The sequence below is a fragment of the Lontra canadensis genome, unplaced genomic scaffold (genome assembly GCF_010015895.1).
Source record: "Lontra canadensis isolate GAN:19392208 unplaced genomic scaffold, GSC_riverotter_1.0 scaffold19, whole genome shotgun sequence".
Lineage (NCBI taxonomy): Eukaryota > Metazoa > Chordata > Mammalia > Carnivora > Mustelidae > Lontra > Lontra canadensis.
The window spans coordinates 11,365,532-11,387,765 of record NW_022631013.1 but is presented as its reverse complement, the minus strand read 5'-3'; the positions used below and the strand labels follow the sequence as shown (position 1 = coordinate 11,387,765).

At 46.3% G+C, this 22,234-nt stretch overlaps 2 protein-coding genes across 6 annotated transcripts in view; one reads left to right on the top strand and one right to left on the bottom strand.

The window, feature by feature from the left end:
• Nucleotides 1–12,845: 12,845 nt before the first annotated feature.
• Nucleotides 12,846–14,985, top strand: FAM166B (family with sequence similarity 166 member B). Of its 2 annotated transcripts, none has more exons than XM_032860509.1 (6): nucleotides 12,846–13,025; nucleotides 13,459–13,649; nucleotides 13,739–13,956; nucleotides 14,168–14,219; nucleotides 14,296–14,493; nucleotides 14,789–14,985. In XM_032860509.1, exons 1-6 carry the CDS (start codon nucleotides 12,970–12,972, stop codon nucleotides 14,875–14,877), a joined length of 804 nt encoding a protein of 267 aa, XP_032716400.1. In that variant the 5' UTR covers nucleotides 12,846–12,969; the 3' UTR covers nucleotides 14,878–14,985. The 2 variants fall into 2 exon arrangements, with proteins under 2 accessions (XP_032716400.1, XP_032716398.1); XM_032860507.1 differs by having other exon boundaries at nucleotides 12,853–13,025; nucleotides 13,426–13,649.
• RUSC2 (RUN and SH3 domain containing 2) overlaps nucleotides 14,983–22,234 on the bottom strand; it is a 70,304-nt gene continuing 63,052 nt past the window's right edge. For 2 of the 4 annotated variants that reach the window (XM_032860495.1, XM_032860496.1), the window contains exons 3-12: nucleotides 20,477–21,106; nucleotides 20,041–20,226; nucleotides 19,731–19,871; nucleotides 18,579–18,655; nucleotides 18,198–18,372; nucleotides 18,005–18,110; nucleotides 17,264–17,310; nucleotides 15,996–16,803; nucleotides 15,764–15,901; nucleotides 14,983–15,682 (exon numbers count right to left, since the gene is read on the bottom strand). In XM_032860495.1, the coding sequence (XP_032716386.1) occupies nucleotides 15,481–15,682; nucleotides 15,764–15,901; nucleotides 15,996–16,803; nucleotides 17,264–17,310; nucleotides 18,005–18,110; nucleotides 18,198–18,372; nucleotides 18,579–18,655; nucleotides 19,731–19,871; nucleotides 20,041–20,226; nucleotides 20,477–21,106 (2,510 nt within the window). In that variant the 3' untranslated portion in view covers nucleotides 14,983–15,480. The remainder of the gene's footprint in view (nucleotides 15,683–15,763; nucleotides 15,902–15,995; nucleotides 16,804–17,263; nucleotides 17,311–18,004; nucleotides 18,111–18,197; nucleotides 18,373–18,578; nucleotides 18,656–19,730; nucleotides 19,872–20,040; nucleotides 20,227–20,476; nucleotides 21,107–22,234) is intronic. The other 2 variants (XM_032860497.1, XM_032860498.1) reach the window with 2 other exon arrangements.

Sequence of the window (22,234 nt, the reverse complement as noted above, 5' to 3'; positions counted from 1 at the left end):
CTTTTAGTGAGTTGGTTCCCTTGCATCCTCGAAAAGTAAGTTTGTTTTTTTTTTTAATGTCAGAGTTTTTATTTTTTTATTTAGAGAAAGCGTATGAGCAGACGGGGGCATAGGGAGGGGGAGAGAGAATCTTAAGCAGGCTCCATGCTCAGTGTGGAGCCTCATGTGGGGCTCAATCTCATGTCCCTGAGATCAGGACCTGAGCCGAAATCAAGAGTTGGATGCTTGACTGACTGAGCCACTCAGGCACTCTGAGGGTTTTTTTTTTTTTAATACCCCTCTGTGGTTTTTAGTACCACTGTGAACTCATAGTTTAACATAAGTATGATGTGTCTCAATTGTTGGCTGTTTTTATCATTTTTAAATTGTCCCATTTTGGCCAGTGGAGTGAGTCCTTTTGACACAACCCTTAAGGTTTCTTCCTATTTGATATGGTAAAATGTTCCAGGCTCATTTTGTGCCCTCCTAGACTAGAGCTGGTATCAGCTATTTTTCCCAAGGATTCATAGTTGCTTTTAGTTAGAAATGGTATTTAGAGACCACAGTTTGGCTACTAGGAATATAAGATTATTTGGTCTAGGAAGAGCAGTTTTGTGAATACAGTCAATTACGTATTCTTCTCAAAACAGTCCCTTCTACTATCTCTTTATTCTGAAAATTCAAACATGAAGAAAAGTTGAAGAAATGTACAGTGAATACCTGTGTACCTTCATTTAGGCTCAACAATTGTTAACATTTTGCTGTTTGTTCTCTTTGTGTGTCTCTAATGTGGTATATGATATATGATCTGACAGAATATAATACATTTTTATTGTAGCATTTTTTTAAAAGATTTTATTTATTTACTTGACAGACAGAGATCACAAGTAGGCAGAGAGGCAGGCAGAGAGAAAGGGGGAAGCAGGCTCCCCACCGAGCAGAGAGCCTGATTCGGGGCTCGATCCCAGGACCCTGGGATCACAACCCGAGCTGAAGGCAGAGGCTTTAACCCACTGAGCCACCCAGGTGCCCCTTATTGTAGCATTTGAAAATAACTTGTAGACATCGCACTTCATTAGCATTGTCTCCTAAGGTCATTTCTGTGTAACCAAAATACCATTATCACATCTTGAATTACTTTCTTCATTTAATTTCTTGATTCTCCTCATATTTTATTGGCTCTTTCTTCTAGGTCTCTTTTGCTGGTCTTCTAGATCTTCCTGATCTCTAAGCAGTGATATACCCAGGGCTCCATCATTGGACATCTGCTCTTCTTTCTACACACATATGTGGCAGGTCATTCCATTAACTCCATGGCTTTAAATACTATTCATATGCTAATAACTCCCATTTTATCTTCCACCTTTCCTCTGAACTCAGCTCCTATAATCAGTTGCTTACTCATCAGCTCCAGTTGGATATCTTTTTTTTTTTTTAAGATTTTATTTATTTGAGACAGAGAGAGTGAGTGAGTGCACAAGTTGGGGGAGGGGCAGAGGGAGAGGGTCAAGCAGATTCCCCACTGAGTGGGGAGCCTGATACGGGGCTCAGTCCCAGAACCCTGAGATCATGACCTGAGCCAAAGGCAGATGCTCAACCAACTGAGCCACCCAGGCACCTCATATCTTTTTTTATTTTTAATTTTTTATTTTTTTTAAAGATTTTATTTATTTGACAGACAGAGATCACAAGTAGGCAGAGAGGCAGGCAGAGGGGGTGGGGGGAAACAGACTCCCCGCTGAGCAGAGAGCCTGATGCAGGGCTCTGAAGGCAGAGGCTCTAACCTACTGAGCCACCCAGGTGCCCCTCTTTTTTTTTTTTTTTTAAAGATTGATTTATTTGTTTTAGAGAGAGCGCTTGTGTGCTTGTGCCTGGTGGGGAGGAGCAGAGGGAGAGAATCTCCAGCAGACTTCTTGCTGAGCACGGGAGTGGGACATGGGTCTCAATCCTATGTCCCATGATATCATGACCTGAGCCAAAACCAAGAGTTGGACACTTAACCAACTGAGCCACCCATGTGCCCCCTCCGGTTGGATATCTAATTGGCTTTTCTTTAAAAAAAAAAAAAATTTTACTTATTTATTTGAAAGAGCTCACAAGTAGGCAGAGAGGCAGGCAGAGAGAGAGGAGGAAACAGGCTCCCCATGGAGCAGAGAGCCCGATGTGGGGATCGATCCCAGGACCCTGGGATAATGACCTGAGCTGAAGGCAGAGGCCTTAACCACTGAGCTACCCAGGCGCCCCTCTAATTGGCTTTTCAAAATCAATGGGTACAAAATGGAACTCTTGAATTTTGTACCTCTTTCCCAGTTTTTCTCTAAGGCTTTCCCATCTCAATAAATTTAATCCATTAGGTGTTCAGGCAAGACAATTCAGAGTTATCCTTGACTTTTCTCTTTTTCTCTACCCCATATTCAGCATATCAACAAATTGTGTCTGCTAAATGTTTGAAATTTATCCATATCTTGATCACTTCTGACATTTCCATTGTCTGTGACCCAATTAAGCCACCTCTGCCTCTTGCCTGGGTTGTTGCAATAGCCTCCTCTTTGGTCTCTCTGCTTATGCGTCTGTCTCCCTATAATCTCTAGTGTATGCAGCAGCCAGAATATTCATATTTAAACTATAAGTCAGTTCATTTTCTTTCTCTGCTCAAAATCTTCTGTTATTCAGAATCAAAATCCGAATCTTTACTATTGGGATGCCTGGATGGTTCAGTCAGGTAAGCGTCTGCCTTCCGCTCAGGTCATGATCCCAGAGTCCTGGGATTGAGTCCCACATCAGGCTCCTTGCTCAGCAGGGAACCTGCTTCTCCCTCTACCTGATGCTTCCCCATTCATGCACTCTCTCTCCCCACCCCTTCTCTCTCTGACGAATAATAAATAAATCTTAAAAACAAAACAAAAAAACCCCAAAATCTTTACTATGTTTTTTTTTTCTCTTCTAATATTTATACCTTTGGTTTCTGTTCTTTTGCTTGAGACCTTCAGTGTAATGTTGAGTGAAGTAATGGCAGTAGACACCTGTATCTTGTTCCTGATCTTTAAAAGAATGCTTTTGATTTTTCACTATCAACTTTCATCTTTACTGTGGGTTTTTTTGTAGCTATGTATACCTGTTCTTTTTTTTTTTAAGATTTTTATTTATATATTTATTTGACACAGAGAGAGAGAGACAGCGAGAGAGGGAACAAAAGCGGGGATGGGGGTGGGAGAGGGAGAAGCAGGCTAACCCCTGAGCAGGGAGCCCGATGTAGGGCTCCTTCCCAGTACCCTGAGATCATGACCTGAGCTGAAGGCAGATGTTTAACAACTGAGCCACCCAGGCACCCCTACGGGTTAGTTCTTATCACAAAAGTGTCATGTAACTAATCACATCCAGTGGCATAGGGGCATCTGTGTGGCTCAGTCAGTTAAGTATCCAAATCTTGATTTCACCCTGTGACAGACTTCCCACTCAGCAGGGAGTCTGTTTGTCTCCTCTCCCTCTGCTCTTCCCCCTGCTTGCACTCTCTCTCTCTCAAATAAGTAAATAAATCTTTAAGAAAAACTTTTTTTTGAGAAAGAGAGAAAGTGCAAGCAGGGTGAAGGGTAGAGGGAGAGAGAGAGAATTTCAAGCAGGCTTCATGCTCAGTGCAGAGCTTGATGAGGGGCTCAATCTCAGGGTCCTGAGATCATGACTTGAGCCAAAATTAAGAGTCAGATACTCAACCAACTGAGCCACCCAGGTGCCCCAATAAATAAATCTTTAAAAAAAACCCACAAAAACCTGGGGCGCCTGGGTGGCTCAGTTGGTTGTGTGTCTGCCTTTGACATGGGTCATCATCCCAGGGTCCTGGGATCAAGCCCCCTGTCAGGCTCCCTGCTCAGTGGGAAACCTGCTTCTCCCTTTCCCACTCCTCCTGCTGGTGTTCCCTCTCTCGCTGTCTGTCAAATAAATAAATAAAATCTTAAAAAAAAACAGTTGCATAAAACAACAATTACTAATTCTCCTAAATCTATGGGTTGACTGGGGTCAGCATTCTAAACTAGGACTGGCTAGAATGTTTTGCTGTGTGCCCTCTGTCTCTCTTCCTGGGACCACCTGGATAGCCTAGGCATATTCATGGTGACAGAAGAAACGTAAGAGGACAAGTACGGTTTTGCAACTGCTTCCAGGTCTCTGGGTCCTAACTTGTCTGTCAACATTCCAGTGGCCAAAGCAAGTCATATGACCAAGCCCAAAGTATACTCTGTCTAGAGTGGGGATGGTAGGAAGGGAGAAAAGATTTCTATGCAATGATATAATACATTAATTTTCTAAAATTAAACTAACTTTGCATTTTAGAATAAGTCTAACTTGATCTTGATGTTTTTTCTTCTTCTTCCCTTCTTCCTTCTCCTTCTTCCTTTCCTCCTCCCCTCCTTCTGAAACATTATTAGACCTGGGTGTTTTTTTTTTATTTTTTTTGGGGGGGTATTTTACAATTTAATTTTTTATTAGTTTTTATTGAAATATAATTGAAATACCATATAATTCACCCATTTAAAGTGTAAAATTTAGTGGTTTTTGTTGTATTCACTGAGTTTTGCAACTATCATCACGATCAATTCTAGAGTATTTTCATCATTCTAAGAAACAACCTCATATCCATTGGCAGTCACTCCCTACGTCCCCCTCTGACTCCTTCACCCATAGTCCTAGGCAACCATTAGTTAAAACTTTCTCATTGTGCAGATTTGCTTCTTCTGGACACTTCTATATGGAATGGTGCAATATATGGGCTCTTGTATCTTGCTTTCACTCAGTTTAGTGTTTTCAAGGTTCATCCATGTGCTAGCATGTATCAGTACTTCATTCTTTTTTATTGCCAAGTAATATTCCATTGTGTGAATGTACCGTGTTTATCTTTCATCAGCTGATTGTCATTTGGGTTATTTCCACTTTTTGGCTGTTATGAATGATGCTCCTATGAACATTCATGTATGGGTTTTTGTGTGGACATACATTTTCATTGCCTCATGTCCCTTTTGATGTGTTTTTTCCTCTGTTCCTCTTTTACTATCTTTGTTTGGTTTAAGCTAATATTTTTTAGCATATAATTCTAGTTTTCCTAATTTCTTAAACATTTTAGTGTAAGAATTTTAGTTTAGTCCAAGTATTTTAGTTACTTTCTTAGTGGTTGATCTAGGAATTACAATCTAGTCAAATTATTGAAAGGCAAATACACAGTTACCTAATGCAGTTGATTTGCTTATGTAGTTGATTTGCTTTGGGTAATCCTCTAAGGACCACTTAGATGTTCTGAAGTCCCCCAGCATGACATGTAACTGGTAGGTGCTGGTTAGTAAAGCTATTCATATTTGAATTTATTTTTCACATAATAAGCCGTCTTATACTACTCTTATTCTCATTGTTTTTCAGTGGTTTCTTATCTAAGTAGATAATTATTTTCTTCTTTTCCAACATTTATGGTTCTTATTTTTGTTTCATGTACTGTCTACACTATCTAGAATAATGTTGAATAATAAAGGTAATAGTGATTAGTCCTGTCTTGGTTCTGACTTTTAAAAGATTGCCTAAGTGAAGGACTATCAACTCTACATGCTGGCATTCATTTTTTTTTTTAAGATTTTATTTATTTATTTGATAGTCAGAGATCACAAGTAGGCAGAGAGGCAGGCAGAGAGAGAGAAGTGGGGGAAGCAGGCTCCCTGCTGAGCAGAGAGCCCGATGCGGGGGCTCGATCGCTGTCATTCCTCTTATGTCCATGGCGAACATAGCTAATCCTTAGCACTTTTTTCTGCTAAGCCATGGCCCTTTTTCAGAAACCTCACAGTAACATTCCCCTAAGTGACTAGTTACTTGGATTTGGTACAATGAATGAGATCTGTTTGGCCTTGGCTTTTCTCTTTGATGTAGTTTGATATTGGCTGTTCATTTCAAATATTCTTTTTCATGTTTCTGTTCCTGGTTTACTAAAAAGCCTTTTAAAAATCACAAATGGATATTTAATTTTCTAAAAGATTTCCCCAGGTCAGTTAGAGTGATGAAATGGCTATTTCCTTTTATTCATGTTAACTACATTGATGAATTTTATAGTTCAATCATTGCTGTAGTCCTAGAAACCTACTAATCTTAATGTGTATTATTCCTTTACAATACTGGTGGGTTTTGTTTAGTTCATATTATGTGCCAGACAGCTCTGCTGCATGCTAGATACACACCTGTGAACAAGATAGACAAAGTATCTGCCTGTATTGGGCTCTCAATTCAGAGGTAATAAAGAGAGAACATTTGCCAGTTATCCCTTATGCTGAGCCTTTGGCAGAAATCACTCAAGGTATGCTGTCTTGATATGGCTCTCCCTTTGTCTCTCCCCCTGCTTGTGCTCGCTCTTGAATAAATAAATAAAATATATTAAAAAAAAAGATATGCTGTCTTAGAGAGCCTTGAGTAGTCCCAGAATGAGGCCATGATCATTTAGTGGTACCTGCCATTAGACTGGAGGACAACTGACAAGCATCCTGTTATTTGCTATCCCTAGTTTGATGTTTTATTTAGAATCTTTCATCGTATAATGTGTGTGAGGTTGTTAATTCTTGAATATGTCAGGTCTTGAATTAAGTTAACACTAATTTGGTGAATTAAGTGTGATGTGGGTCTTTTGGTGGGAGGCATCTATCTGACCACTTTTTCAGGTTCTTCAGTGGCTATTATTGCATTCGGATGTTCTGTATCATTTGGGTTGATTTTGATTTATATTTTCCCAGACAATATTAATTGCACTGAGACTTTTTGGTTGGGTTACATGGAGTTTTGCATAGTATTCTTTTTCTTCTTCTTCTTCTTTTTTTTTTTTTTAAGATTCTATTTATTTATTTGAGAAAGAGAGCACAGAGGGACTAAGAGGGAGAAGAAGACTCCTGCTGAGCAGAGAGCCCAACATGGGACTCGATCCTGGGACCCTGGGACCATGATCTGAGACTAAGGCAGATGCTTAACTGACTGAGCCACCCAGGCGCCCCAGGAAGTTATTTTAAGGATATCTTAGGGTTGCCTGCTGGCTCAGTTGGTGGAGCATGTGACTCTTGATCTCAGGATAAGGAATTTTTTTTAAAAAAAGATTTTATTTATTCATTTGAGAGAGAGAGAGAGAGCGCGCATGAGAGCTGAGAAGGTCGGAGGGAGAAGTGGACTCCCCATGATGCTGGGAGCCTGATGCGGGACTCAGTCCCGGGACTCTGAGATCATGACCTGAGCTGAAGGCAGTCGCCCAACCAACTGAGCCACCCAGGCGCCCTGGTAGTTTTGTTTTGTTTTAAATGTAGGCTCCATGCCCAGCATGGAGCCCAGTGGGGGGCTTGAACTCATGACCCTGAGATCAAGACCTGAAATGAAACCAAAAGTTAAGATGCTTAACTGACTGAGCCACCCAGACGCCCCATAAGGTAATTTGTTTTTGTTTATCTCCCTTGTGGCATTTATCGTGTTTTAACTTTCTCTGTACCTCTGTCTCTTCTTTAAAGATGTAAAATTAAAAAAAAAAATATATATATATAAAATCACCAAGGTTAGGAGTTATATCTAATTCGTCTATTCATCTCTGTATTGATCAGAAGGTAAGTGCCTGGCAGAGATGTTTGATATAAGTTAGTGGACTGAATAAATTAATGTTGATCCTTGTGGATTTGAAGAATATTATACATGTAAAAAGGCTGGAAGGAGACTGTGACATTTCCTTTGCTTTGATCCACCCTCTGTGCTCAGAGCAGTGATAACCAGATAGTGGCCTATTTTTAGGAAAACTTATAGTTTAATAAAATTCAACTGGAGCTGCATCCTAGGAGGAAAATGTACATTTTAAAGATCAATGAAACTGTATGGAACTTTTACAAATATAGTTGAATTTAGAAGTGACTCTGAAAGCATGCCCAAGTTTCTTTCTCTTTTTTTAATGTGTTTGTTTTTTTAAACCCATTAAACATTTGCACTGGCAAATAGAGAAGGGAGTTAGAACAGGAAAGGGTCTTTTTTTTATTTTTAAGATTTTAAGTAATCTTCACACTCAACATGGGGCTTAAACTCACAAACTCAGATCAAGAACTGCATGTTCCACTGACTGAGCCAACCAGGCACCCCAGAATTAGAGTCTTAACCATCCAGTGCATCTCTTTCATTTTACAGATGTGGCTCAAAGACTTGATTTGCTCAAGGCTATACCATTATTAGTTCCATGCTCTAGTTAGGACTAGACTATATAACCAGTTTCTTTTTTTTTGAAGATTTATTTATTTATTTGACAGAGATCACAAGTAGGCAGAGAGGCAGGCAGAGAGAGAGGAAGGGAAGCAGGTTCCCTGCCGAGCAGAGAGCCCATATATGACCAGTTTCTAAAGTCCAATGCCCAGATTTGGGTTATAATAATCCTTGGTTTATGATATAGTCTCATCATTGGTCCTGCTTTAATTATTAATGTTTAATAATAAGCACTTATGAAGCCACTATCCCAAACAAAAACTGAGACCTTGATAGTAGCGTACATCTAACTGTATGGTCTCTCCTCCCATTTTGTCTCACTCCCTATGAGGTAAGCATCTGAAACTCATGCTCACCATTATCTTGCTTTCCTTTTGATGTAGTTTTATTTCAACTTTCCCTTTCTGTGTATTTCTTTTTGCCTATTTCAATCCTCCCCTCTGTCAACCACCACTATGTTCTTTATGCGTGTTTCTGTTTGCTCATTTTTTTTTTTAAGATTCTACATATAAGGGAAATCATGTGGCATTTGTCATTCTCATTCTGACTTACTTCACTTAGCATAGTACCTCTAGGTCTATCCAGGTTTTTTGCAAATGACAAGATTTCATTCTTCTTTTATGGCTGAGTAATATTCCATTGTGTATATATATACACACCACATATTTATGCATTCATCTATCAATGGACACAGGTTGCTTCCATATCTTGGCTATCGTAAATAATGCTGCAATGAACATAGATAGGGGTACAGATACCTTTTGAATCAATATTTTCATTTTCTTTGGGTAAATACCCAGAAGTGGAATTATTGAATCATTGTATCTACTTGTTTTACTTTTGGTGGTCTCTTGATCTGAGGAATTTTTTTCAAGGGCCCTGTGATTTTCTTTTAATTCATCTCCACTGAGGGGATTTATGCTTGCCCAGTATTGTCTTAAAATCAAATGACTGATCTGGGATCCACCTGAAATTTTTTTTTATATATATTCCAAGTGATTTTAAAAATTAAGGATAATAGTTGACATATAATATTAATTTCAGCTGTACAACATAATGATTTCATATTTGCACTTATATGAAATTTTACACAATTCTTGGTCAGGATCAAAGGCAGAATTATAGAATTATAGATTGCTATTTTGCAGACCTAACAGGCTGTGTGGGCAGGGCAGGGCACTAACGTGGCTTTACTAACTGGAACCTCATTTTTTGAGTAGGTGTAATCCCAGTGAAACTTTCTTTCCACCTGCACTGGCTGTGCTGCTCCCAAAACTGGGGTTGCATTGCCATGATGACTACCCCCGGAATCGGGGGGCACAGAGGCAGTGAGCTATCCTCTGGGCCTCTCAGCTAGTTCTTTCACTTCCTTCCCAGGTTAGAAAACCTTTCTGATCTTCAGGGACTTAGAAATACCGTTTACACAGAAACAACAATAGTAACAGGCCATTCACCAAGAGAAGTGGACTGTTTCTTCATTAACACAAATCTAAGACTCACTGTAACTTGCTTCCTAAATTGTATTAATTCACACAGATTCTAACTGCCATGGTCAGTGCTGCAGAATTTGTTCCAGCCTCTACCTTCTACTCTATATCCCTACCTTCACATTCTAACCTTTCAATTTCTTGGCTTCACATGCTTTCCCCTGAACCCCCAACCTCTGTTACTGTCCTCAGCAGTTTTCCTTTCTCCCATTCCCACCACGTTCCAACTAAATACTATGAATGGCTCTTTAGTTAGCACTTAACATCAGCTAGACACTGGGGCCAATTGCTCTTTACGTACCATCTTGTGCTACTGTTTTGTCCTGCTCTTTTGTCCTATTCAATGAAGTAGTAACATTAGTGTCTTCATTTTATGGATAAGAGACTGAGGCTTGTTGAGATGAATTTGGACAAGGTCCACAAGTCCAAGAAAGCTAGGATTTGAACTACTTCTTGTTGTTTTTATGTTATGATGCCTTGTCCAAGTAAAAGAAAACTTAAATTGGCTTTAACAATAATGAAATTATTTCATATAAAAAGGTTGGTTAGTTCAGTAGCTCGTCAAGGACCTAGGCCTTTCTATTCTCCCACCCATCCTTGCTGTATTAGGCTTTGTTCCCAGGTTCACCTAGCTTCCCACAAGGTTTCAGAATGTCTACTGAAGTTCTGTCATTACGTTTGTAGAAATTCTAGAGGCAGGGAGGGACACCATTCCTCCTTGTCCATCTCTCTCTCTAATTTGTCATGCATTTAAAAAAAAAGATTTATTTATTTCAGGGGGGTGAGGGGCAGGAGGAGAGGGAGAGAGGATTTTTTTTTTTTTTTTTTTTTTAGGGAGAGAGACTCTTAAGCAGACTCTGTGCTGAGCATGGGAGCCCAATGCAGGGCTTGATCTCTTGACCCTGAGCTCGTGATCTGGGCCGAAATCAAGAGTCATACACTTCACTGACTGAGCCACGCAGGCGTCCCTGTCATGCTTTTTTTTTTAAAAGAGCATTTTAAGTCGCTTATTTTTCTTATGACTCTCTCTTATCCTAGCAGATTTTTTATTGTCCCAAATGCCATAAACCCGTGCTCACAAATCACTGGCAAGGGGAATAGGACCAGAACCAAGGGCTTAAACTAATCAAGATGCATTCCCAGGGCTGGCTTCAAGCTTCCTTGAACCACCTGGCTGCTCCACAGAATAAAATTAAAGTTCTGTTAGGAAGAAGGGAGATGGGGGTAGAGAATGGGTATTCAGTGTGCAACCAGCAGTGTCTGTTATAGAATCCAAAGGTCCAGGTTGTGTTTTGTGTGTGTTTTTTTAAGTTCAGGTTGTTAACCTTGCCACACTGCTGCTTTTCTGGGTTCTCCCCGCAGTTCCCATCCCCATCCAGCATATTTCCTTAACAGTGAGCCAAGTCTACAACCATAGCTCTAAATGACACATAACAAGGCTGTCCTTGACAGAACAGTGAGGAACATGAAATATATTCCTCGGGGCTGGTGCTCCTGTGGAATCCACAGGTCAGTGACCCATGCTTGGTCAGACTGGGCGTGTCACACTTGGGTGGGGAGAAGAACAGGGGCTCTACCTCCTGGAAAGGTAGACTGGCCTGACCCTGACTCAGGCCCAGACCTGAGTTCCAGGCATGTTCCCCCCTCTCTGAGAGCTCTTTTCTGGTCCATACTTCTCTGCTCTTAGGTTTATTCTTTTTCCTTCCTTCCTCCCTTCCTCCCTCCCTCCCTCCCTCCCTCCTTCCCTTCTTTTCTCTTTCCCCTGTTCCCTTCCTTCCTTCCTTCCTTCCTTCCTTCCTTCTTTCCTTCTTCCCTTCCTTTTCCCTTTCTTTTTAAGTAAGTTCTGAAGCCAGTGTGGGGCTTGAACTCACAACCCTGAGATCAAGAGTTGCATGTCCTACCAACTGAGCCATCCAGGCACCCTCTGAATTTTTTTTTTTTAATTTATCTGACAGACAGAGATCACAAGTAGGCAGAGGCAGGCAGAGAGAAGAAGGGAAGCAGGCTCCCTGCTGAGCAGAGAGCCCGATGTGGGGCTTGATCCCAGGACACTGGGATCATGACCTGAGCTGAAGGCAGAGGATTTAACCCATTGAGCCACCCAGGTGCCCCTGAATTGGTTTCTTAACAAATTCTAATTTGTCACCAGTCTTAAAACTCAACATTACCATCATATTTCCTTTCCTTAAACTCCCACAGTAGAAAAACCCTTATCCACTGAATTTACTAACCAGTCACAGGTCTCCCATGTGTCTTAGAAACTTAGAGAAAATATTAGACAATAGAGAAGAAAGTTAAGTTTTAATAACTGAGTGCCAGGTGCTGGGGTAAATTCTTTCCCACACTGACTTTATCCTTAACAGCATCCTGGTTAAGTTAGGTTATTTTAACCTTCACTTTGGGTTTAGGGAATTCACATTCAGCAGAAGTTATGTCGCTTGCTCAGACGAGGTAAGGTTGGCTTGAGGCCACAAGCTAGTAGGAGCTTGATAGCATGACCTCAAGCCCATGGTCTTTCCTCTCCATCCTACATGAACTCCATCCTACAAAGACTACATGGTCTTTGCTGGTACAAAACACATTTGTATATATTTGAGCCTCACAACAGTAGCAGGGTAAGTCCTGGTATCTGCATTTTGTAAGAGGTGCAGAGATAGAAAATGACTTGCTGGAAGTCATGTGGAGCTTGGCTTTTCTGACTACAAAATATGCCTAGCAGGGCATAATGGTATTTGTTAAATGATAATCCAGATGATGGTGGGTATTCAGTAACAGTCAAAGTAAGATGATTGAAAAGCAACTTAAGATCTCTAGGTTCCTTTTTCTCCCTGTCACCTCCCCTCTGGGATCCCCTCAGAGACCCTCTTTCCCAGGAATTCCATCACTTTCAATCAACACTCAACAAAGAGTAGCACTCATGTGTCTTCAGGCAGGGGGTTTAAGAAGGAAGGGTCCTCTTTAAGATAGAGCTGAAAGGACCTAACAATGTTTGTTCTCTCACCTCCCACCTGGAACGGGGAGGCAACACTCAGACTTTCCCCTACCCCCACGTGATAGGCTGCACTTATTCTGGAGTAGACAAACCAGCGCGCCCCTGCTCTCCTGTTCTGCTAGCCTTGGCCCTGGCAGTCCTCACTAGTGTCTCTCCCCTCTTTCCTCCCTTGGCACCGCCTCCTGCCTCTGGCCCTGCCCCACAGCCCTGGACACAGTACACACAGCCTGGAGCTTCAGCTCCAAGGGAAACAAAAGCTGGATTCTCGTGGCTATGACCAGCACCTTCATACCAGGGCTGAACCCTAAGAACCCTCATTATATCCCAGGGTAAGACTTCTACCTAAAAGCACACCCCTGTTTGCTTCTGGGAATAGGGATGTAAGGACAAAGGAGCTGTGCCACCTAGACCTTGGGGGCCAGCAGACAAACTGGTATGGTAGGCCTAGGGCTGAGATATTTACGGTGCTGGATGGAAAAGGAAGAGCAAGGGGATAGTGGTAGCTGGGCCCGGCACGAGGCTCTGTGTTGTCTTCTCCATGGTAACAGGGTAACAGCAGAAGGGAAGGGTTGAAAACCCAGAGAGGATGGAGAAATGCCTGCTTCAAACAAACATAGAACTGAATCCAGAAAAAAAAAAAATCAGGGCTTCAGAGGTCTCTGTTTGTGTATCTGGGGGTGGTGGAGCAGGGGGGAGTGTAAAGGCGAGCGGGTGAGTCCTATGCTACAGGTACACTGGACACTGCCCACTACTTCGGTTCAGCATGGGCCAGACCTATGGGCAGATGACCGGTCAGCTACTTCGAGGATCTCCTGGCCTAGCCTGGCCCCCTGCCCATCGCACACTTCTGCCTCCCATCCGGCCTCCAGCATCTCCTGAGGTTCCCAGGCGAAGCCTGCCTGTCAGGCGTGGGCATGAAAGGCTCAGCTCCAGCATGATCCCTGGGTACACAGGTATGTATGGATAGTCTGAACAGATGTCCCAAACCCAGAATGTGTGCCCCAAACACTAATCAAAATCTTCCTTGCCCCCTTCCTCCCAGGTTTTGTGCCCCAGGCACAGTTCATCTTTGCCAAGAACTGCAGCAGGGTCTGGGCTGAGGCTCTAAATGATTTCACTCAGTGGTCTGGGGGACAAGGCAGTCAAGAGCTGCCAAAGGAGGCCAAGGGTAAAAAAGATACCGAGAAAGACCAAGAGCCAAAGCCGGAGTCAGAGCTGGAGGCAGAGAAGGAGCCAGAGCTGCAGCAAGAGGCGGAACAAGTGAGACCAAGAAGGGTAGAGGGGGTCCAGGGGCTTAGGAGTGGGGAGCCTGATCTCTTGTGAGGCCGGGCCTAGGGGTGGCCACAAGTAGCATGGCTATGGGTACCGGGAATATGGACTCAACCGCCAGCTCCACCTTCCAGGGAGCTTCTGTTGGAGCATGAGGGCTGAACTGGATAGCCTTATTTTTTCTCTGACTTCTCCTCCCAAGGCTTCCCCCTATTCCATGGATGACAAAGATCCTCACAAGTTCTTCATGCCAGGTGAGAGGAAGTGGGTAATGACTAAAGGCATGGGGAGGCCCCCAAAGGGTCCTGACTCAGTATCCTCACCCCCTAGGCTTCACTGGTTATGTGCCCCGTGCCCGCTTCCTCTTCGGCTCCAGCTTTCCTGTCCTCACCAACCGGGCACTGCAGGAATTTGGACAGATGTATTCAGGGGGCAGACCCCAGAAGGATCCCAAACCTTTCCCTCCACTTTCTAGGACCTACCCTCAGAACCTGGGCCTTTTACCTAATTATGGGGGCTATGTGCCAGGTAAGGATAGCCCCAGAGGGGACTGGACTATTTGTGTGTGTGTGTGTGTGTGTGTGTGTGTGTGTGTGTGTGTGTGTGTGTGGAATGGGTGGAAGAGGCTTGGGAGGGTTGGAATAGATATGGGGGGCGGTCTTTGGATCATGTACTTTAGCTTTCTCACTGGGCAAAAAAGGAAATGGAGATAGCTCACAGTGGGAAGTTGTGACTGGATTTTAGAGGGCTTAGAAACTGGTTGAGAAATAAATGACTCTCCATGCCACTGGCTACAAGTGATATGACTCTCTTGTCCATACAGGGTATAAGTTCCAGTTCGGGCACACATATGGGCATCTCACCCATGATGCACTGGGCCTCACCACCCTCCAGAAGCAGCTCCTGGTGTAGGTACCTGGACTTCAAGATCTTTCTTCTCTGTCTTCCTATCCCAGTCATCCTTTTGGAAGGAAGAGAAGTGGGCCCGAGGGTGAGGGGAGGCACAAAGAGAAATGGTTTGGAGGCCGAGCACCTTTTTTATTAATAGGTGTAATAAATAAATAAATAAATACATAAACAGAAGCCTGGGCTCCTCCTCCCTCTTCTGACCACCAGGCACTGGCCACAGCCTATTTACAATTGGGGGCTTAGGGAGCTGGCCCCAATACTGTCACTTCTCCTCCTCACTACCTGGCCTAGGGAACCCTGCAAATGGGCCTCTGGTCACCTCCCTCCACAGGGACATGCTTATCTGTACCTATGGAAAGGCTGGCCCAGATGGGCTGGGGAAATCCTGGCATCCCAGTGCTGCATCCCTTCCCTCCTTTCCTGGGTGGAGGTCTGGATGTGGTCACTGGGACAGTTAATGGGGAGTAATTAATACTGAGCACAGGGATGTATGGCCCCCAGCTCTCAGTCTACTCTCTGTGGCCAAGCCAGAGGGCTTGGGAAGGGCTCTCAGGCTCTGAGTCAGGGGTTATGAGGGTCCCTGAGGCCACCAGCATGCACAGGGCCTCAGTTTTGGCTGCTTCCGGGGGTTGGACTTGGAGTTGGGGTCAAGGTCACATAGGCCAGAGGTACCAGGCCGGTGTCGGGGCCACGGCTGCAGCGCAGCCAGTCTCCTCCAGCTGGCCCCAGCACCCGTAGGATATCTCCCTTGTGGAAGCTCAGCTGTCCAGGGCCTGTAGCCAGATGATGGCACAGTGCCTTCACCTCACTGGGGAAACAACAAATGGAGGTCAGAGAAACCCCACCCAAAGCCAAACCCAGCCCCCCAATCCTATCTTCCAGGGCTTACCATGGAGGCTTGGAGGGCAAGACTGGGGAGTGTGGCTCCTGCAGGCTCTCCTTGGGCTCTGGCTCTCGGCGGGCACCCACTGTCTGTGCCACTAGTTGGAACATGGACTTGTCCAGGCTCAGCCAGTCAGATGGTAGCCTAGGGGAGAGCAACCAGGGCTCTGGCTCTATCTGTGCTTTGGCTTAGATAGGCTCCCCAAATTCCTCCACCTACACCTTGGGTTGCCTCTCACCTGTTTGTGGGCCGGGTCTCCCGCTGAGCCTTTCGGGAGCCAAAGAGGTGTCCCCACTTGATGCCCCCGGGTGAAGGCTCTGAGGCTCCTTCCTCATTTTCTGCTGGGGGGGCAGTGGACCCCTCCCTCTCCCGGCTACGCCTCAGCTCAGCCAGCACAGAATCGGGGGGACTTCCCATCCAGAAGGGCCAGCCCCTGTCCCGGCCAAGGGTCTCCTCAGGGGCAGGGCAGGCCTCTGCCCCCTCAACTACTCCCTCCCGGGGGGGGGGTCCTCCACCTCCGGCCCCTTTCTTTTTCTCACTGCTGCTATTGCTGCCACCACGGGGGAACCTAGAGCCCTCAGCTGAGCCATCTATGTAGACCTGGGAACTCTGCATGAGCTGGTACCACCAGCCAGCCTGCCCACCTCGGGCCCACCTGCCACGCCCTGAGCCCCCAGCTGCCTCTGCCACCTCTTCTGTCTCCTCTTCCTCTTCATCTTCTCCACCTTCAGGGGCGCCCACACCCTTCACCCGCTCCCCATGGACTGCCCTGTCCATGTCTCCAGGCCCCTCCTGGCCCCTGGCCCGGGCCAACTGCAATGTCGAGTGTGCGGACAGCAGCAGATCCTGGGACACCCGCAGCAGCTCCTTGTGTTGCCGCTGCTGCTGCCCACTTTGCAGGAGCCGGTGCTGGAACAGCAAGTCGAGGCTGAAGGGCAGCAGGGCCAGGGGCTGCAGTAGCAGCAGCAGTTCCTCGAAGAGGCTGGGGCACACGGTATGCGCTGCACTCAGGAAGCCCCATGGTTGGTAGTGGGTCTGGATGATATCTAGGGGAGCAAGAGAGAGAGCCTGAGCCCCACAGAGAAGGAGAGCCTGGCCTGGGGGGGTGGTGCCTCCAAGAAGCGGCCCTGGAAGAGCTGCTGCATACTGCTGCACAGGCTAGGCACTGTGGCTTTGGTGGATGCCAGCGCAAAAGAGGCCATATGAAGTTGGTGTAGGTCGTGACCTCTACAACCCTAAGTGGCGGCCTCAAGTTCACAGGAGAGGTGTGGGGGTTCTTGGCCACCCTGACCTCCAGATTTTCTGAGTATCCTGCTGACTCCAAGGCTCTAACACAAGTAGAAGCTGGGGAGAGACTGGGCTGGAAGTCCAGGCTCTGAAGATGATCACTTGCGTGGTCTCCCTCCCCACCTCCATCATCTGTAAAGAGCCATGTCTCCCTCTTTTGAGCCTCTGAGATCTGGCCTATATTGAGTTTGCAAGAGAGAGTAGTGTTCTGGGCATTACCTTCATGGTTATAGAGGTGATTAAACCAGAACTCCAGGGACCGGATGCTGTAGGAAAATAGGCAGAGTTGAATCTTTGTGAAGACAGCCAGATGATAAGGTACAAAGGAGACAGACAGGGGGTCAAACATAGGGCAGAGGCATAGGGGAACACCTCCCTTCTATGGCAGGAATGTTACCTAGTTCATTTCATGTAAAGTAGTTCTGGAAAGTCAGTGGGGGATGTTGGGAGGGGGGTGAACATGTGATTCACAAGTCAATGACATCCCTCTAGAATGGATGTGGCTTGCCTAGGGCCCCAGAAGTCAGGGCAGCTACTGAGAGTACAGGGTACACATCCCAAAGGGGATGACCCGGGCTCATACTTGAGAAGCAAGGATACTGTAATGTGGAACTCAAGCAGATCTTACAGTCAGGCAGGATTTGGAAGTAGTGCTGGAATTGGGTGGATCAAGGTTTACAATATTCAGAGAACCACATTAATTTCCAAATAAGCCAGATTATGAATTTATAAAAGCAAAAGACCATGTTGGTGAGCAATGCCAGAGGGCTATGGGTGTGGTGGGAAACCAGGGACACACCGAGAGAGGCTGAAGCTAGATGGGGAGAAAGTGAGCCTGGGCCCTGGCCACAGAGCCTGCAAATTCCCTTGCCTCTCAGTCTAGGGAGTTGGTTCCACAGACGCGGCAGAGCCCAGGGGTGACGGCTGTGGTTTGCCGCTCTTGCTGCCCCACACACTCACTTCAGCAGGCCGAGAATGAAGGCGTTGAAACGCATGGTGTGACTGGTGAGTTCTGGGAACTGGCTGACCTTGTTGTAGAGGCCATGCAGGACCTTGGTGGACGGGCCTGAGGGGAAGCCAGAGTTAGCAGTCACATGCCCAGTCTCCTGAATCTGAATCTTCGCCTGGGGTCATCTTGCCACCCAGCACTTACCTAGCTGTGTGGAAGCCTCAACCACACTCCACGGCATGTTCTTGCGTTGCCCAATGATGACATCTAGCACGAAGGCCTTGAGCCCATCCTCCAGCACAGCCTGGACTGCAGGGCACAAGTACTTCAGAACCAGGTGGCCCACATTGGGGCTCACAGAACTGTTCCCCAGCTTTGCCTGTAGATGCAGTAGAGAAGAAGAGGGAATCGTTTGAAGCCTGACCTTGGTCTTCTCTGACTCTCTTAGGCCTCAGCGTGCTTCTCTTGTGCTCCCCAGCCCAAAGTACCCGATTCTGGGTTCTAGGTGCAGGAGAGCAGAAGGCGGCAGCATAGAATGGGTGAAGGTCAGCAGGGTAGAGCTCAGCTTGCCAGTTTTTTGCCTACCTTCACCCCAGGATCCCGGCTTGTGCCAAAATGGGCCACGATGAGGTCCACAGCAGTGTTAACCGCCTTCACCAGCCCTGCAAGTGAGAACTCCATGTGATGGGTTCCTAAGCAAGTCCCTCGGCAACTCAGCTGAAACTGAGCCCTCAGTGGAGAGAGGGGCGTCCACTCTCTCTCTCTGTCCCTGCACATGGGTCTCAGTCTTACTGAGGACCAGGCCCCGGCCCCTTTCTGTTTTTGCCCAGTTCTTAAGCCTTGTACTGTTTTCACTGCCAGTGGGCCTGTCCCAGTGATTGCATCTTCAAGACCCTCTTACTCCAGTCCTGGATCAAACTAACTATCCATCTTCTTCGCTATGAGAAACCAGGCTAGTGGCTGTTGGAGAAAGTCCAGGGCCACTCACAAGAGTGACCGACAAGGGCACCTCTTTGACACATTGCCTTTCGGTGTGTCTGCTATGCTCTCACATTGCCAAGTTTTTACCCTCTTCTCAACCTCTTGGTTTGACTTTACTAAGAGAATAGAGGCCACTGGTCATCAATTCAACTTCACGGTCCATTTGAAAGACATAACTACGTTCTGTCTATCTTCCTTCCTGCCCCCCTCAATCTCTATCTTGCTCAAGGTTCTTCCCTTTTCCCAGCTTTGAACTCCCCACTCTGCCTCTACAGGGGACTTCAGCTTCATCCTTCTCCCTTCCCACAGGCTTCCCTTCAGCCCACAATTATGCTCAATTATTTCCCCATCATCTCACTGAAACAGCTCTTAGTCCAGTGGTCCTTTATTTGCTGAGTATCTTAGTAGATGTTACCATCATGCCTACCCAAGCTGTTAGGCCCTGTAGTACTTATACTCCCATTAGAGCTTGTGGCCATTTATGACACGGCGATCTCCCTCACTCTCCTTAGCTACCTGAGGTAAGAGACCGAAGCCTGATTCTTAAGCATCTGATAAATGATCCTTGTGCACTCATGCACACTCACCTTACACAATGCACAGACTTCTGCCTCTTGCCCCAGTTCCTGTGCTGATTCTTTCTAGCACTTTCCCTATCTAAATAGGGAAATATTCTGGAGGATTAGACAGTAGGGCAATAGGCACAAAAATGTACTGACAACAGAATTCCTGGCTTGACCTGGGGGTCATATTCACCTTTTTTCTGAAGCAGGTCAATGGAAATGGCCTCTGAGTTGCCATCTGGGGACAGACAAAACTCAGCTGGAGGCTTCTCAGTCAAGGAAAAGGGATCTTGGAAGTCAGGGCAGGTCAGTGGTAATGGCTTCACTATTTGACCTGGAAAGAAGAGAAAACTCAATCTCAAGCAACTTCCTTCCAAGAGTTGCAGCTCAGTTCAGTGCCTCATACTCTCTGGGACATGTTCCTGTGGGACTGCCCCCTTCCCCAGCCCTGCCCAGCTGCGTTAGAGCCTGCCGTGGGCATCCTGGGCACCTGGCCCACACACCATTCAGCCGGCAGTTCAGATGGCCAGCAGCACTGAAGGAGCCAGGGAACTCAAAGATGGGGTTCCTTCGGGCCAGCCGAGCATCCTGTGGCCTTCGGTCTAGGCTCCCTGACAATCCAGGTGGCCCTAGTGGGTTCTTCCTCCTGTATTCCCGCCACTTGAGTGCTTGAGGGGATAGGTGGTTGGCTGAAAGCAGAACAGATGAGCAGAAGAAACGGGCAAGAGTTAGCAGGAGACAACATTTCACATCCACCCAGTGTGGCCATATAAAATGAGGGCTGAGAGTGCTTGGATATTTTTCATAGAAGCTGGGGAAGGAGATGTAAACATTTTAACCCTTGACCCCAGGTCGGAGAATAAGAAAGCATTCAAAGGTGGCAGGGGTGGTGGTGGTGGGGGGGGCAGAAATGCTTGCGGTGGAGGGTAAAGCTCATACCGTTATTGGGCCTGGAGGCCATGCTGCCCTCACCACCTCCCCGGGCTAGGCTTTCTGCTCGACTGAGGCTAGATCTCCAGGAGCCCAGAGGAGGCAAGCTTCCTGTTCCATGGAGACGGTACTCAGCCAAGGTCAGTAGCTTCTGATCCTCCTTCTGTGGCTGCTGGGAGGTGGCAGGCCGGGCAACAGGAGGACAGGAGCGGCTCCATGGGGGTGGGCTTTCTGTGGCTGTGGCCTGCTCTGGAGGAGGGGAGCACGAGGTGGAAGCAGAAGAGTCGGTGCTGGGCCCAAAGGGGCCAGCACTGCGGATGGGGGAGTAGCTACCCAGGGGTGATGGGCGCGAGGTTTCTGGCTCAGGCCCCGCTTTCCTGGCACCTCTGTTGGCAGGTGCCTGTGACTCCCCTGAGGGAGCTAAGGCTGGGACTTGAGCAGTGGGGGCAGCCAGTGGGGCAGGCTGCTGTGCACGGCTGCAGCCAGAGAGGCCGTAGAGCTGGGAAAGGCTATGGAGGGCACGGGCCTTGGCCAACTGCTTTGGGAAGTGGTGCTGGAACACGAAGGGCTGGATGGGCAGCGTGGTTGGCCTCTGCTCCTTGCTGTAGCGAAGGACGGGTCGGCTGTCCGCGCCACCCCCTGTGGCAACAGTGATGAAGGAAGAATCAGAGAGACAGACCCTAGGACCCCCAGGGGAGGAAGCAAAGAAGCAGACAGATAATGCTCACAGGGGAGAAGGGAAGAGATGGGCAGGACCCAGGTTGTAGGAATTGAATGCGGGGTAAGGGCAATCCAAGTTTGGGAATGTGACAGTGCTCCTCCCATCTTTTGTATAACTTTTTCAATAGTTTTTACAATGCTGAACTCTCCTGTACTCTTGACTAGTCACCCCTTTTTCATTTTCTTGACTTCAAGGGTGGGTGTATCTTAAGGCTCCATTCTTAGATCTCCCTTTACACTTTCTCCCCTGCATTGTTCAAGTTCAGACATTCATACAGAAGACTCCTGAACCCATAGCTTTAGCCCCCACCTTCCCCTTAATCTTTGGATTATTCTGCTTGAGGATTCTGCTTTCACTTAAAAGGTACTATTTTATGCGTGTCTGGGTGGCTCAGTCAGTTAAGCATCTGACTCTTGATTTCGGCTCAGGTTATGATCTCAGGCTCTGTGTTGGGCTTGGAGCCTACTTAAGATTCTTTCTCTCCCTCTGGGGTGCCTGGGTGGCACAGCTGGTTAAGCCTCTGACTCTTGGTTTTGGCTCAGGTCATGATCTCATGAGTCATGATCTCATGGGTAGTGAGATCAAGCCCCATGTTGGGCTCTGCTCTCAGTGGGGAGTCTGCGGGAGATTCTCTCTCAATCTCTCCTTCTTCCTCTGCCCCTCCCCTGCCTCGCTTACTCTAAAATAAATAAAATCTTAAAGAGAAAAAGACTCTCCATCTGCCCCCCTCCCCATCAAAATTTTGCTATTTTAAAGAAGTTCATCTATCACCTTTCCCCTCATGACTTCCATTTCTGTCAAGGGCAGAACTACCATTTCCTTGTTTCTAAGCCTAAAGAGTTGGGAGTAAGGATCACAGATATTCAAGGTAAGATGTTATTTACTTCAAGCTTTTGCTCATCACCAGTCTCCACTAAAGCTGACTCATTTCATTTTTAAGCAAATCTAACCATAACATTTCTTCATTTGCAGCTGGAATCTGCCTCCTGTACCCTCCATCCACCCCATTCCCACTCTTTCATGATCCTGGCACTGGAGCCTCAGGA